At 40.8% G+C, this 14,462-nt stretch overlaps 2 protein-coding genes across 2 annotated transcripts; one reads left to right on the forward strand and one right to left on the reverse strand.

The window, feature by feature from the left end:
• Nucleotides 1-5,421: 5,421 nt before the first annotated feature.
• LOC133475537 (E3 ubiquitin-protein ligase NEURL3) lies at nt 5,422-9,081 on the reverse strand. The gene is made up of 4 exons (XM_061768531.1): nt 8,928-9,081; nt 7,793-8,309; nt 6,894-7,016; nt 5,422-6,791 (listed from the first exon to the last, which is right to left on the reverse strand). The coding sequence occupies exons 2-4, from the start codon at nt 8,286-8,288 to the stop codon at nt 6,592-6,594; spliced, it is 819 nt and encodes a 272-aa protein (XP_061624515.1). The 5' UTR covers nt 8,289-8,309; nt 8,928-9,081; the 3' UTR covers nt 5,422-6,591.
• Nucleotides 9,082-9,487: 406 nt separating this feature from the next.
• On the forward strand, nt 9,488-14,324 carry nkx6.3 (NK6 homeobox 3). The gene is made up of 3 exons (XM_061768532.1): nt 9,488-11,861; nt 12,610-12,776; nt 13,054-14,324. Exons 1-3 carry the CDS (start codon nt 11,453-11,455, stop codon nt 13,279-13,281), a joined length of 804 nt encoding a protein of 267 aa, XP_061624516.1. The 5' UTR covers nt 9,488-11,452; the 3' UTR covers nt 13,282-14,324.
• The last annotated feature ends 138 nt before the right edge of the window (nt 14,325-14,462 follow it).

Consider the following 14,462-nt stretch of genomic DNA (forward strand, 5'->3'; position numbering starts at 1 on the left):
TCTCTTAATGTAATGTGTCACATTTATATGAGGCACAAAATAGAATAGAATAGAATAGAAATTTTAAAAAGCTATATTAAATAAGACTAGGTTAAGCAATGCAAATGGCAGAAAGGCACACATTGTGCAGTGCATTGGTAAATTGTGGGAAGAAAGTGTCTGAGTTTGTTAGTTCTGGTCCTGATGGACTATAGCCAGTGGCGGTTCTAGGGGGCCAGTGCTCCCCTAACACCGTGCTTTCCCCCATCCTATGTTTGGTTCAAGCCAGACCAAAAACTGAAAAATATACCACCCAAGTTCCAAGTTCAGTCAGTAACCCAGCCCCCTGTTGACAAACCAAGTAGTTTTGGGTACTAGTCTTGTCTGGCAAAATTTTCAGTCAGCAAACCCCTGCCCCCCTTGACAACTGTATTCCTAGGGGGAGCAGCAACTATGCCCCCTGTGACAAAACCATTGGCCCCTGGCTGCCCCCCCCCCCCCCAACTAAATTTGGTCTTGGACCACCACTGCGGCTACCATAGGGCATAAGGTCAAAGAAGTGGCGGGCGGGGTGGGTGCTGTCACCTGCCGATGCCTCAGCTCTTCCAAGGCAGAGAGATGTGAAGATGTGCCATCTCGATCGCCCTCTGGAGCCTCTTCTGTTCTGCATCAGCCACGTTGCGATGCAGTACGTCAACGCTCTCCGTGGTTGAAGAAAGAAGAAAGCACAGGTGACAAAAGTACTCAAACTTGGTACTTCATGAGAAGTACAGATATAGTACTTGGGGGAAAAAAAAGGTAAAAGTAGAAATGGTGAAAAAAACTCCCGTACTTAACCATTTATAAACCAATCCAAAACGTTCGCATTTTATATTTCCTTTGGGCAAAGATAACAAAATTCAATAGTTATTTAGTTTGTTTCTGCCAAATGGTTGAGATGTCACTTGATGCAAAAATAACACAATAATGGCAGAAACAGGAATGAAAGTTACTGTTTTAAAGAACTACAAAGCTCAAAGTTTTGAGGACATTGGATTTACTGTATTTTGGGATTTTCTATTATTCCTTTCAATGTATTGTAGAAAATATTAAATATATAGTGACTATTTCTGACTTTATCTCATTTGTAATACCACAATTTTATTTGCATTCTACAATAGCAAAAGGTGTTATGAATGTTAAATGATTCCGTTAAAATAGACTTTACACCGATCTGATCGGCTTGATCGGTATCGGCCAAAAATTTGTATTTTATGCTGATCGGCTTTAATGTCTTAATTTACTTTTAATTTTAATTTTAACTTTTAATTTTAAGACATTTACTCCGCGTTGCCATCGTGTACAGTATATTTGAATCCAAAAGCTAGTTTATTTTTAGCCTCGTCGCGTGTCTTTGACGTAGTGCGATAAATATCTGACGGCCAATAAAGACTACAGGACAAATTTGCTCTTTCATGATTGCACTATGTCAGACTATTGCAATGAAATCCTGTATTCCGATACGACTGCATCCTGTTATTTCCGCTCATCGGGCTTTATCTTATCAACTGAAATGCGACCGGATACACTCGTTACCGTGGCAACGATAACAAGAGTGGGTCGCGCCGACTGTATTATAAAAACAAAATGGGGAAAAACGTGTGTTGGTGGTCACCGGTGCTCAGGAGAGGACGTTCGTTTAAGGCTTGCTTGAGGCATGTTCACATACTTTTAATACGATACGGCTCACAAGCAGGCAACAAAATGTTATGTAGCCTAGCAAGCTAGTGTTAGCACTAATAGTTGTACGTAAACATGCCGCCGTTCTGTCGAATCATGCTGTAAAGTTTCAGTGTGGGTGAAGCACTCGCGGCACAGTGCCAAGGAGCCAAGGAACATATTTTACAATCGAAAAATCTCACGTCACACCAACAAACAAAAATGTCACAAAAATTGGATACATTAATTACTGTTCGTACTTCCTGGCATCTAATAGAAGACCATTCATTTGTTCTGTCTGTCACTATGCCTCACTGGCATAAATAGAGGAACAAATGTTAAATTATTATGTTTTTTTTCATGCCGTGGTACGGCTTTTGATTGACAGTTGACATTCAGCGGACACACCCACAACACTTGAAAGCCGAGAGAACGGCTTGACATTTCACCGTTTCGAAGCATTATTTTATTCACTTGGCGAGTTTTAGCATTCTCACCTGCAAAGTTTCGGCATCTGTGTGTGCGTTTTCTCGTGGCGAGCTCCTGACTGCAAACAACGCATGCATGCACACGTTCAGGCCCACACACAAGCGCGACGGGGCCTCAGGGAGGTTGTCAGTGTTTCCATGTGGCCTTCCAGGACTGCATTTGCAGCAAAGCCAAGTGTGGAGGCCCCACAGCTTTCCTTTGCTCACCCTGCGGCGTTATCAAAGCAGATCATCTATCTGTATTTCTGCAACTACGCAAAGCTCCTGTGTAAAGTTCCCTTTTAATAATTCTACTCACGTGTCTCCTTCCTCTGTCGTATTGTCTTCAGCACTCACACTGCTTCCAACTGAGCCACCCAAGACAAATATTTAACAGCTTTCCAAGAGGGTCAGAAAGCAAAGGTCTAAAGCACTACTTGATAGTTTTTTGATGCGGTGTCACTTTTAATCCAACAGGTGTCGCCAAACACCAAAAGACCTTGAGGAGAATTCTGGCTGTGAATATTAACATCATAATGTATAGATAGCTAGAGAGCTAGCTTGCTAGCTAGTTAGATTAGATAGATAGATAGATAGATAGATAGATAGATAGATAGATAGATAGATAGATAGATAGATAGATAGATAGATAGATAGATAGACAAGTAGGGAAAATTACCATTGGTGATATAAGGCATAACGCTATTACTGAGCTACTGTAACACTACTTCCGTCCGTTCCACCAACTACTGTAGTTTGAGTGGGCATTTGTAATTCGTATGATAAACTGTAGCGCACTCTAGTGGTCATTCCGAGACGTGCAGGCAAGTTGACGCTAGTACATTCAGTTCGGGTGGATTTTGATGTGGGAAATCGAAATGACTCCGTGGATGAATTCCTATATGAAATGGAACTTTTATATTGTAGCCATATTGTATCTGACAACCTCAATGTGCTAAAATTGGTCGCTTTGTGGAGCTGACCTCAAAACTAAAAAAAAAAAAAAAGGCCTTTGGATGTACTTAATTCGAAAATGTACATCAAAATGTATGAAACAAATATATATTTAATTATTTTCGAGGATAAGAGGACGAAATGACGTCATTTTGCCACATTTTAATCATGTGCACCCGACGTTTTATAAGATAAGATGAGTAAATCGTTTTGAGGTAAACTCGTTCGCTCTGTTCTGATTTATAGGGGCAATTAAAAGTCATTCGAAATGTGTTTGGATTACAGTGCTCCCTAAATCATCTTAACTAATTGGTTAAAGGCAAGAAATCAATGTTATTGCATGTACAGTACTGTTCGTTCAGTGTGACATTATTTCTGATCTATATTACAGCCAGCCACAAGGTGGCGGTAGATGTATGTTGCCTTCTCCTTTTATATTTTATCACTATTTGTCATTTGTTGTATCACCCTGACAGTAGTACATTAGTAAAATGATCTGTGCAAAAAGAAAATCCCTCTCTGGGCCCATCTTGTACCACTAATTTGAGTTTTAAGAAACCGAGGAAAAACAACCACTCAGAGACAGAAGGCGTCACCGACGAGATGTCATTCATTGGTGCAGACCAGTACTAAAACTACTTGGTTGGCACACGCCCCCCAGCCTCATGTTGACTTGTTTGTGGGGCTTCAGGAGCTTTGCTGAAACTTCCACGGATTAGCCACCTCCGTTTTCAAACTGCCAACTTTTATAATTGGCCCATCTATCCGCAGCTGATATATTCTGACAGGCTGAAACAATGAAATGCTCATCCACTTGCTTCTTATTAAACAATATAAATGTGGCAGAAGACATTACGATGGAAAGTAAAAGAAAGAAATATTTTAAAAGAAAAGAAGAGCGTAGATTAGAGTCATTGTTAAGGACAGTTGACATGGTTAAAAGGGAGTAGAAAGTAACACAAACATATGTAGTACTACCCCTTGATTTCTATATATTTAGACTTCTGTCATGTTAATATAATAGTAGGCTATTTTATAATACAGTATATCCCGTAGAAAAGCAAAAGACACCTCTAAACCCGTGTGCAGATAACCATGTGGTTGAGCTCAAAATGTAAACCTTTACATATATACAAACACACTTGCACAGCGTATGTGCATGACACGCACAAATACATAAATATACAGTAAATACTTCACCCTTATGCATATTTACACATACATCCTCATACTCACATGCACACATACCTTTTTTATTTTTTTTATTTTATTTTTTTTCTCGAAGATCATGTGCACAAGTCTAGAATTTTATGTTTTGTTTTGTTTTTCTGATACAGACAAAAGGGCAACACTCTTTCACTCATTATTGCTATGAACATGCATATATTCACTTTGACCTCTTGGGTCCAAGACAGCTGGGATTGGGAAACATCATTTCCTACCGGAACCCGAAGGGGAAGGAGATGCCTTGCTCAAGGGTAGGGTACAGGGATAAGCGTTAAAACATACGCTTTTGTAAAGTCCTCATTAGTCACACTGCAGCTACTTTTTTTTGCAAATATGCAGCAGCACGTGAGAACAATTAATATAAAAAAAACAATAAGCGCAAGATTAGTTGCAATTACTTTGAGCTTATCTTGTGAATCATTTGCTTTGTTGTAGCGGGCCAAAACTGTAAGAATGAAAGTAAAAAGTGCACTTTGCACTGGCCTTGTACTACAGGTGAGAAAAAAAGATGAAGCAATACATTTTCAATTGAAGGTCAAAATCCAAACGTCACAATGGTCCTGCAATTTGGAATTCAATCAAATAATATACATGGGTCCAAAGAAACCCTTTGAGCGACAAAACATTATTTATGCATTGGCTTGTTAATAAAGTGTTGAATGGATTTTGCATTATACGGCGGCACGCAAGCGCATGAGGAGAATGCAGAATATTTTATAATAGTTGTTCCCAAGCTAGCACATTGTATGTGTTTTAACAATGTTAGTCTTCCCTCAAACATGAACTCTTCCAAAGGGTTTGATCATGGCAGCGCTTGAACTTTGTTTATTTTCTATTTTATTTTCCCAAAGAGAAAATACCCAGAGAAAGATCTGTCTTCAACAATACCTTTAGTTTGGGTTTTCATGGCTGTATTTACATACATCATACATAAAAATAAAAAAAAGGCCTTTGGATGTACTTAATTCGAAAATGTACATCAAAATGTATGAACTCACATGCACACATACCTTTTTTATTATTATTTTTATTTTTTTTTCTCGAAGATCATGTGCACAAGTCTAGAATTTTATGTTTTGTTTTGTTTTTCTGATACAGACAAAAGGGCAACACTCTTTCACTCATTATTGCTATGAACATGCATATATTCACTTTGACCTCTTGGGTCCAAGACAGCTGGGATTTGAAAACACCATTTCCTAACGTAACCCGAAGGGGAAGGAGATGCCTTGCTCAAGGGTAGGGTACAGGGATAAGCGTTAAAACATACGCTTTTGTAAAGTCTTCATTAGTCACACTGCAGCTACTTTTTTTTGCAAATATGCAGCAGCACGTGAGAACAATTAATAAAAAAAAAAACAATAAGCGCGAGATTAGTTGCAATTACTTTGAGCTTATCTTGTGAATCATTTGCTTTGTTGTAGCGGGCCAAAACTGTAAGAATGAAAGTAAAAAGTGCACTTTGCACTGGCCTTGTACTACAGGTGAGAAAAAAAGCTGAAGCAATACATTTTCAATTGAAGGTCAAAATCCAAACGTCACAATGGTCCTGCAATTTGGAATTCAATCAAATAATATACATGGGTCCAAAGAAACCCTTTGAGCGACAAAACATTATTTATGCATTGGCTTGTTAATAAAGTGTTGAATGGATTTTGCATTATACGGCGGCACGCAAGCGCATGAGGAGAACGCAGACTATTTTATAATAGTTGTTCCCAAGCTAGCAACTGAACTTTGTTTATTTTCTATTTTATTTTCCCAAAGAGAAAATACCCAGAGAAAGATCTTTCTTCAACAATACCTTTAGTTTGGGTTTCATGGCTGTATTTACATACATCATACATAATTACATACATACATTTATATGACGTCATTGATCAAAAGGTTAATTTAGTTACACATTCAAAAGGCGACACTCATAGAGATGCACGACACATGCTCAGAGTATGTATCCTCAGAATATTGCACATTTCTTCTATAATTGTGATGTTTATAGCTTACAGCAAATGAAAGTGTCAAATTCACCATCTCTCGAAACTAAAATATTCTGTAATACACAATCCTGAAACAATACAAATGATGATTCATGTTGAAATGTTTAATGACTATATAATCTATGAGTACCAAAATAAACAGACTTTTCTACCAAATTCTAATCCATTGAGACGTACACTACCTGTACTTTATTATTTCCCAGACTAAAAGTGCCTTTTGTTCACGTTCAAGAAATACAGTAGAGCTTCAAATTACCAGTGCTGCACATTTACAGAAAGAAAGAGTCCATAAAAAAATTGTCAGCAGACATCTCAGTGTCCGTTATTCTCTTCCTGCACAGGGGGCACGTGCCGAAAAGCCCCAAGACTCGATGGTAGCACGCGACGCACAAACAGCGGTGACCACAAGGCAGAGAGCGGTTGGCTTCCAGTTCCATGCACACCACACACGTCATCACTTCTCCGCCCTCTGTCGTCAACAGACAGGAAGCACAGTGAGGGGGGGGGGAACGTCAGAGTTTGTGGTGCGATCACGTCGATCGCGTCTATGAAGACAAGCGTACGTTCCTACCCGTTATCAGCGGCAGGTCGTGGCGGGAGCCGTTGTCAGACGTCGACGAGCCCGTGTCGAAAACCGGCGAGGGCAGATGCTGGCATGACATCCTGGTGAAAAACGTTCCGCGGATCACGGAACCTGCAGCAAAAACGGGGCAGGGTTTCTCAGGAATGAGGAGGCAAATTCAAACAGCTACACCAGGGGTGTCCAAACGGCGCCCCGGGGGCCTATATGCGGCCAGACGTTTGCTTTCTACAACCCGCCACAAATGTAAAAACTAGCAATTGACATGGCCCGTGTCATTCGCTTGCGTTGTGCTATACTTTCTACTCGACACTTGGTGGCAAGGGAAGAGATGAGAAAAAGAAATCTGCTCTCATTTCTCACTTTCTTGTTTTCCACCTATCACGCATGATTCGGTAAGACGCGACTGTTTGGCGCGTAGCAATGCACTTGATTTTGCTGATTGTTGGAGGTAGCAGCATGAAAAATGGCCGTGTTGAAACATTTCCACAGAGTTTCTGCTTTTCAACAATTGCGAAATGCATTAATAATAATTGAAAAACACATGTACAACTAAAATAGTGTCGTAACGCCCCATGAATAAAGATAATTCTGCTGCTGCTCAGTACAGGGGCGGAACTATTCTAGTGGGTTACAAGGGCCCCAGATCCCCCCCCCCCCCCCCCCAAAAAAAAAAAAAAAAATAACTTTTTTGCTTCATCACCTAACAAGTATAATGTCAGTAAAACCATTTATAATTTCTTTACATGTGTTTACATAGACTGAGGGATCCATTTTAACGCGTCAAAGTGGCTCTTGCATCCTTCCATTTTTCTGTACGCGGCCCTTGGAAGAAAAAGTTTGGACACCCTTGGGCTATATTCAGGCTGCACGACAAACGTGAAACCTACCCAAGAGCAGAACGGAGGTTGTCTGTCCATAAACGTCAATCATGGCCCACAGACGCTTCGTGATGCACACTCCTGTTAATAGCTTGCGCCGGTGGCCTCCCCGCGTTGAAACGTACAAACTGCCTGCGGTCGTCACCCAGAACTCCACCACGGATCCCGTCAGACAAAAGTCTTTGTACAGGGCAGCGGCCCAGTGACCGGAGGTGTCCGTGAGGTCAGGGATGGCAAATTTGGGCAGGGGCAGAGATCGGGAATCCGGCGGAACGTTGGTGAAGCCCACTCGCAACGCTCCGTGCCATTTGGCGTCGTGGCTCTCGACCCGCAGCCGAATGCGCTCCAGGACCCTCACGGGCCGCTCGCTGAACACCAGGCCGTTTTGGAATTGGCTGAACCTCTTTGCGAGGCGATTGTCCTGACTCAGTTGGATCTTGTCTCCTAGGGCCCTGGGATGGAACGTCAGAGGACCGAGGCACTGGAAACCGCATTTTTGCGACATCTCTCGCTCAACACCTGCAATCTAAAATTGTATAAGATTAGATGCATGATGCCATCATTTATTTGTATCCGACTCCAAAGGTTTCACTTGTAATCAATGTTGTAATAGAAAGAAAGTGGAAAAAAAAGTGATCTCTTCTTTCAAGACTACATTATACTTTCCACTTAAACTGTACGCTAGCCTCCATCCCGTAAAGAAGATAATACAACGACGCATCGAGGTCCCTGGCTGGAAGTCCAAAGGAAAATTAGGAGAATAATCAACTAAGTTGCACTAATTACAGCAAGGTGATGACAAAATCTGCACGTCTATATATATATATATATATATATTATATATTAGACTTCCACAAATAGAATTTGTTTTTGTCTGAAAGGTATTCATTTAGCAATTTGTTAATTATTGTAATTGTACCGCATCATACTGAGAAGTGTTTTTCATTTTACAGTATTTAGCTACATTAGAGGAGCAAAAAGCTGTAGTGGAATTCATGTGGTGGCTGAACAAATATTTTTGTCAACAAAACGTACGCAATATCGGATTATAAATCATGCAAAATCAGATTGGACTGTATTTATTACTGACGTGTAAACAGTGTAATGTATTTCGTGTAAAGTTGTGTGTAAATGGAAAACTCACCAGCCTCCTTAAGTTCCTCGTGATCTGGACGCAGAAGTTTGAAGAACAATAAGAGTTGAGATGCTCTCATGAAACACTAAAAATCAAAATCCCAAAGGGGAGGGGCTGAGGGAGGTGGCCACATTTTGGAAATTTACTCAATGACAGCATGCCAATGTGTATACATTTGCGTATATTTACATTCGCGTGTATCCGGGTCACATCTTAAATTACACAGTTCTACTCTATTCTAAATGTAAGCGTTACTAGTATGGAATAGGACTTGCGGGAAGGGAGTGATGGGGAGTTTGTTGGGTAAAACACATGCAAAGTCACACGGCCCAGAAACTGTTAAACAGCTGGTGTCGGTCCCACGCTGGAGAGAGGGAGGCCACATTTCGAAACTGAAAGTATGGATCGAGCCAACCTCCTCACTCCGATTGGCTGTCGGCTGAGAACATGTGACAGGGAAAGCCCGTGAATGGAAGGCAGTTGGAGTGACATTGTGGCAAGAGGAAAGTTACATGTTTACTGTGTGGTTGACGTTTGACTGTCACATGACTGTTTCTGGGAAACGCAGCGATTCCCGCAAGACATCGTCTGCTCCCTTTCAAGGAATGGATCACTGTCAAAAGGAATTTCTTTTCAGTGTTAGCACATGAATGCTGACGCAATACGCTTCACTGTGTCGCTATCAAAGCAATATTTTGGACATTTTTGTCCATCCATCGTGATTGTTATTGATTCCCGTGTGTTCATCCCAAAGGTGTCTAATAGGGGGTTGAGGTCAGCTGAGGTCAAGTTCTTCTACGTCAAACTCATTCAAGCGCGCTGGCATGGACCTTGCTTGGCACTGGGGCACAGAAAAGGGTCTTCCCGGCATGCAGTCGTCCAAAACAATGAACCTATTCTTGAATTTTGTTTCTTTACTAACGCACAAAAAGAATATCAAATTATTCAAGCTTGTACTAAATTAAGGACATTAGTGTGTGTTGTATTGTATGAATTATTTACACCCTTTTACTTCCTAATGTTATGTTACATAAAGGAGAGCCTACACAAAGACAAATTAAAATTGAAGTTTTAAAAACGTACCAAAAAAAAAAAAAAAATGACATTCACCACGACCACAAAAACATTGTATTCCCTAAGTGACACTCATCATTGCATTTTATGTACATTTATGCTCAAACTGCACACTTTTTTTTTATTTTTATTTTTTTATTGAGGCACAGCAAACAAAAATAGCTGAAGGGGTTATTTTCACTTTGTCTACGGTTTTATTGAAGCCTGTTTTAATGATCCACTGACACAGACACTTACGTGCTGATAAAGGCTCATTTTATGTGGCCTGTAAAAGCAAGTCCTGTTGGGAGCTTTAATGGTTCTTGCACAATCTGTACCAAAATTTCAAAGATATCTTTTTTGTCATTGTAAGCTAAGCATTCCCTTTATCATTGTAAAGTTGAATTACAGTCTTACCCTTTACATCTTTTGTACAAATATGTAATATATCTTGTACAGTGCATATTGTGTATTTTGTGCATTTTGCTTTTTTTAAGGGATCTGCTGGCTTACTCTGCCAAATTAAAAATATCTCATCTTTTGACAATTTGAAATTTTGGTACAGATTTTTGTAATAAATAATGACATTGCGATATTGCACGCATTGTTTTTGTTGGCAAACCCCTTTTTAACAGTAACGAGAACAACTGTTGAACAAACTATTTTCTTTGATTTCTTATATGAAAACTAGTTATTCATCCATTTGTTGCGTACAATGTATGTATTAATATGATAAGTTGATTAAACATTTAGGGAAACCATGGTATTTATTTTCAGCCCTCAATATATGTGTGACATACAGGGGGCCCAAATGACTTTTCCAAGAGGCCACCGCCAGAAAAACCATACAAATAAAACCATAAGACATCCCTTCATACGTGCTGTTTGTTGTTTGAGGGCGCCGTTGTGATCACGGCGTATGTCGCAGAGCAGTGCACTTGAAAGTCACACAAAACATTTCAATGGTAAACGACGTTTCCTGAGAGGCAAAACAAGGCTCAAGTGTTTCTCCCAAGCCGCACTTGCTCAAACACGCCAGGCCATCGAGAAAAATCCACTTGTTCCCACTCCACCTGTTCAAAATATCATTAATCTGCAGCCGCCCAATTACAGGCCCGGCTCTCTCCAAGCGACCAATGGCGAGGCCCAGCGGTTCTGACCAATCCCAGGCTGCATTCGGATGTGGCCTGTCTTTATCAATGTGCTGGTCCAGATGTCCACATGCTGCTTATGTATGATATGCGGGGGGGGGAGCTGCGTCAGTTGCAAGCGCTGTCTCATTCGGACCGACGGCCTCGCCCGCTCGCTATGGCTGCCGAGAGGTGAGGGCCAACGGTGACCATTTGATCTCGTCTGTCAGCATTTGGACCTCTCAAGAGACACCAAGAGATACGGCACCAAAACCTGACCTGTTTGTGTGGTAGGTCATCAAGGTGGTCCTGACTGGATCTGACTGGAGTTTGGTGAGACTAGTCCTTCCCATGGATCCAAACATCCAAAGTACTTTCCTGTTCAACAACCAGTTTACTTCCGAGCTCAAGGCGCCGGTATGCCAGTACTCGGTACCAAACTCTTTCTACAAGCTCAACGCGGGCCTCGGCAGCCAGCTGCCACCGGGGACCCCTCATGGCATCAGTGACATTCTGAGCCGCTCCATGGTGGGGGTGGGCTCGGCGGGCACCGCCGACTCCCTGCTCTCCGGCTACTCCGGCGTCGGGGGTTTCGGCCCGGCCGTCTCCGGCGCGTCCGTGTATTACAACCGAGACTACGGCTCCACCTTGAACAGTTTGGCCAAGCCCGGCGCCGAGTGGCCCATGAAGGGTCGCGGTGTGAACTGCTGGGCTGAGAGCGGCTGCGACTGGAGAGGAGCCAAGCAGCAGTGTGCCAACGGTGAGTCCAAACGCCACACACACACAAAGTAATGACATGCAATATATTACTTGATCTCAGCAAAACGATCTGCCAATAGGAAGCAACATTTCATTTCTTAAAACAAGAAAACACAGTTACCCTCAATAAACCTCCCCCATGTCTTAAAACTAGTGCGTTTACATTATCTACATCTATACAATTGTGGTATTTATTATTTTGAGCTAAACTTACTCATAGGCAGTAATAAAGTTTCAATAACAAGTTATTCTTCCTTAACAAAATTGTTATGGAAAACAAATGCTTGAAGCATGTAAAATGCTTCGACACAAAAGTAAGAAGAAATATTGTGGCTGACAAAGAACAAGCATATTTTGCGACATTTGTGTTTTTGCAGTGCCGCTGGTCCAGCTCGTCGCCACGTCGCAATTAGTACTTATTACATTAGTTTATAAGAGAGCCAATATAAAAAAAAAAAATATTCCTGAAAGTATTGCTTTTGATCAACAGCCTTTTTTTTATGTGACCATAACATATAGCTCTTGTATTGAATCTCATTATAAAATGCACGTCCTAATGTTGTCGCTGGTGAATGTCAATTGTCTTTTGTTGTATTTTATGTATGTATATATATATATATATATATATATATATATTAGGGATAACGTAATTTGCCTTCAACTCACTCACAAGTGATCAAGCACTTGTCTTATTCCTCCAAAATAAATGTCATGGCGACGGTTCGGTTTTGTTTTGTTTTTTTTCTCAGGTGATCACCTGGGCGAGTTGTCGGCTCGGAAGAAGCACACCAGGCCCACGTTTAGCGGGCATCAGATCTTTGCTCTGGAGAAGACCTTTGAGCAGACCAAGTATTTGGCCGGTCCCGAACGGGCCAGACTGGCTTATTCTCTGGGCATGACTGAATCTCAAGTCAAGGTGAACGTCACATTTGATGTCTCAAGTGAGCCCCATATGTAAAGGGTTTACGGTTTAGGGTTTGTAAATATTTTATAGGGGTTTTGGGAAGTGTTACTATATATATATATATTTTTTTTTGAAATCTTATTTCAGTCTTGGCCTTTAATTTTTTTAGTCCTAATGAGACTGAAATAAACTAGAAGGGCCGCTTGTGGTTATGTAACTGTGTAATGAAGGGTAATTCTTGACAAAGTAGGACACAGCCGACTTACAGAACCTGTTCTCTACTCTGTAGGTTTGGTTCCAAAACCGCCGCACCAAGTGGCGGAAGAAGAGCGCGTCTGAGCCGAGCTCCACGCAGGCCCACGCCGGGCAGGCCGGCGAGGCCTCGGACAACGAGGCGGAGGACGAGGAGTACAACAAGCCCCTGGATCCGGACTCCGACGACGACAAGATCCGGTTGCTGCTCCGCAAACACCGCAGAGCTTTCTCGGTCCTGCGGCTCGGGCCTCCCCACATGTGACGCCAGCTCGCTTGCGTAACACGTGTACCTGCATGCGAAGCAGTGATTTGGACAAAAAAGTGTTGGGGAGTAACTAATTACATGTAACGAGGTTACATAATTCAATTAGAAAATGCATGTAATTGGAATCCATTACATTACCGGGAGAAAATGTGTAATTCAACTAAAGATGCTTTTGGAAATTACTTTGGACAAATAGCCAAAAGCTCAGATTTTTCATTTCCTCCTTCTAAAGCTTCTTGTGATTGGCTCTCTCTGGTCATGTGCCATTCTGCCCGAGTCTCAAACGTGACATATTTTTGAGAGATTTTAGTTAGCCTCCGAGTTAAACTTTTCAACACATAAGTGAACATTGACTTTATAATTTGGGACTTTGTTATGGAATATCTGCATTGTAATTTAAAACGATATTGTTTAAATTGTGCAGGCTTGTCATTAGGTCAACAGTGTATGCTATGGTGGTATTCCAGATGCTACACACATTTAATGCGACAAACACTTTTTTTAAATTATGTGTTAACATTTCAGCGTGTTTTGTCGTTAGTTTATTATTTCTGTAAAGTATGTGGTAAATTCTAAAATAATCATCTTTGGTTTTAATACACTTTTTACAGGAAGCATCCAAGGGTGCTGATGATGCATTTAAAAAAAGAATCATTAAAATGTAATCAAATGTAATTAGTTATGTTACTTTAAGTACTTAATTGTTTGGGGTTTTTTGTTTCGCTCACTTTCAGCAGAACAGAAACCACAAAGCAATGAGAAACATTTCTGAAGAAAACCAACTTCAAATTTATTATGGTTGTTGTCCAAAATTTTAGGGGCACAAATATCTAATATTACACCAAAATTTGATGATATACTGCATTATTATTGTGCTTTTAGCTTCAAGTTGTGTACAATAAAACTGCACTGCGTCATACCTAGAGGTTGCAAATGTTTAGGTTAACTTATATAGATAGATAACAACCTCTCAGTATGATGCAGTATAGTTCTACATCACTGCAAACATCACAATAATCATATTGTTAAATGAATATCTCTCTGACAGTGTCAGTCAAAAGTAAAGGCAGTTGTTGGATACAAATCTCCCAATTGTGCAGTTGTACCAAATGTTGTGGCTGGTGATGTAGACTATATATATATATATATATATATATATATATAAAAAAGTCAAATAC

Source organism: Phyllopteryx taeniolatus, chromosome 3, assembly GCF_024500385.1.
Source record: "Phyllopteryx taeniolatus isolate TA_2022b chromosome 3, UOR_Ptae_1.2, whole genome shotgun sequence".
Lineage (NCBI taxonomy): Eukaryota > Metazoa > Chordata > Actinopteri > Syngnathiformes > Syngnathidae > Phyllopteryx > Phyllopteryx taeniolatus.

Coding starts and splice junctions, on each gene's coding strand:
- LOC133475537 (XM_061768531.1), bottom strand. CDS start 8,288: ATGTCGCAAAAATGCGGTTTCCAGTGCCTCGGTCCTCTGACGTTCCAT. Junction 7,017..7,792: donor AACCTCCGTTCTGCTCTTGG/GTAGGTTTCACG, acceptor TTTTTGCTGCAG/GTTCCGTGATCCGCGGAACG. Junction 6,792..6,893: donor CGACCTGCCGCTGATAACGG/GTAGGAACGTAC, acceptor TGTTGACGACAG/AGGGCGGAGAAGTGATGACG.
- nkx6.3 (XM_061768532.1), top strand. CDS start 11,453: ATGGATCCAAACATCCAAAGTACTTTCCTGTTCAACAACCAGTTTACT. Junction 11,862..12,609: donor CAAGCAGCAGTGTGCCAACG/GTGAGTCCAAAC, acceptor TTTTTTTCTCAG/GTGATCACCTGGGCGAGTTG. Junction 12,777..13,053: donor TGACTGAATCTCAAGTCAAG/GTGAACGTCACA, acceptor TCTACTCTGTAG/GTTTGGTTCCAAAACCGCCG.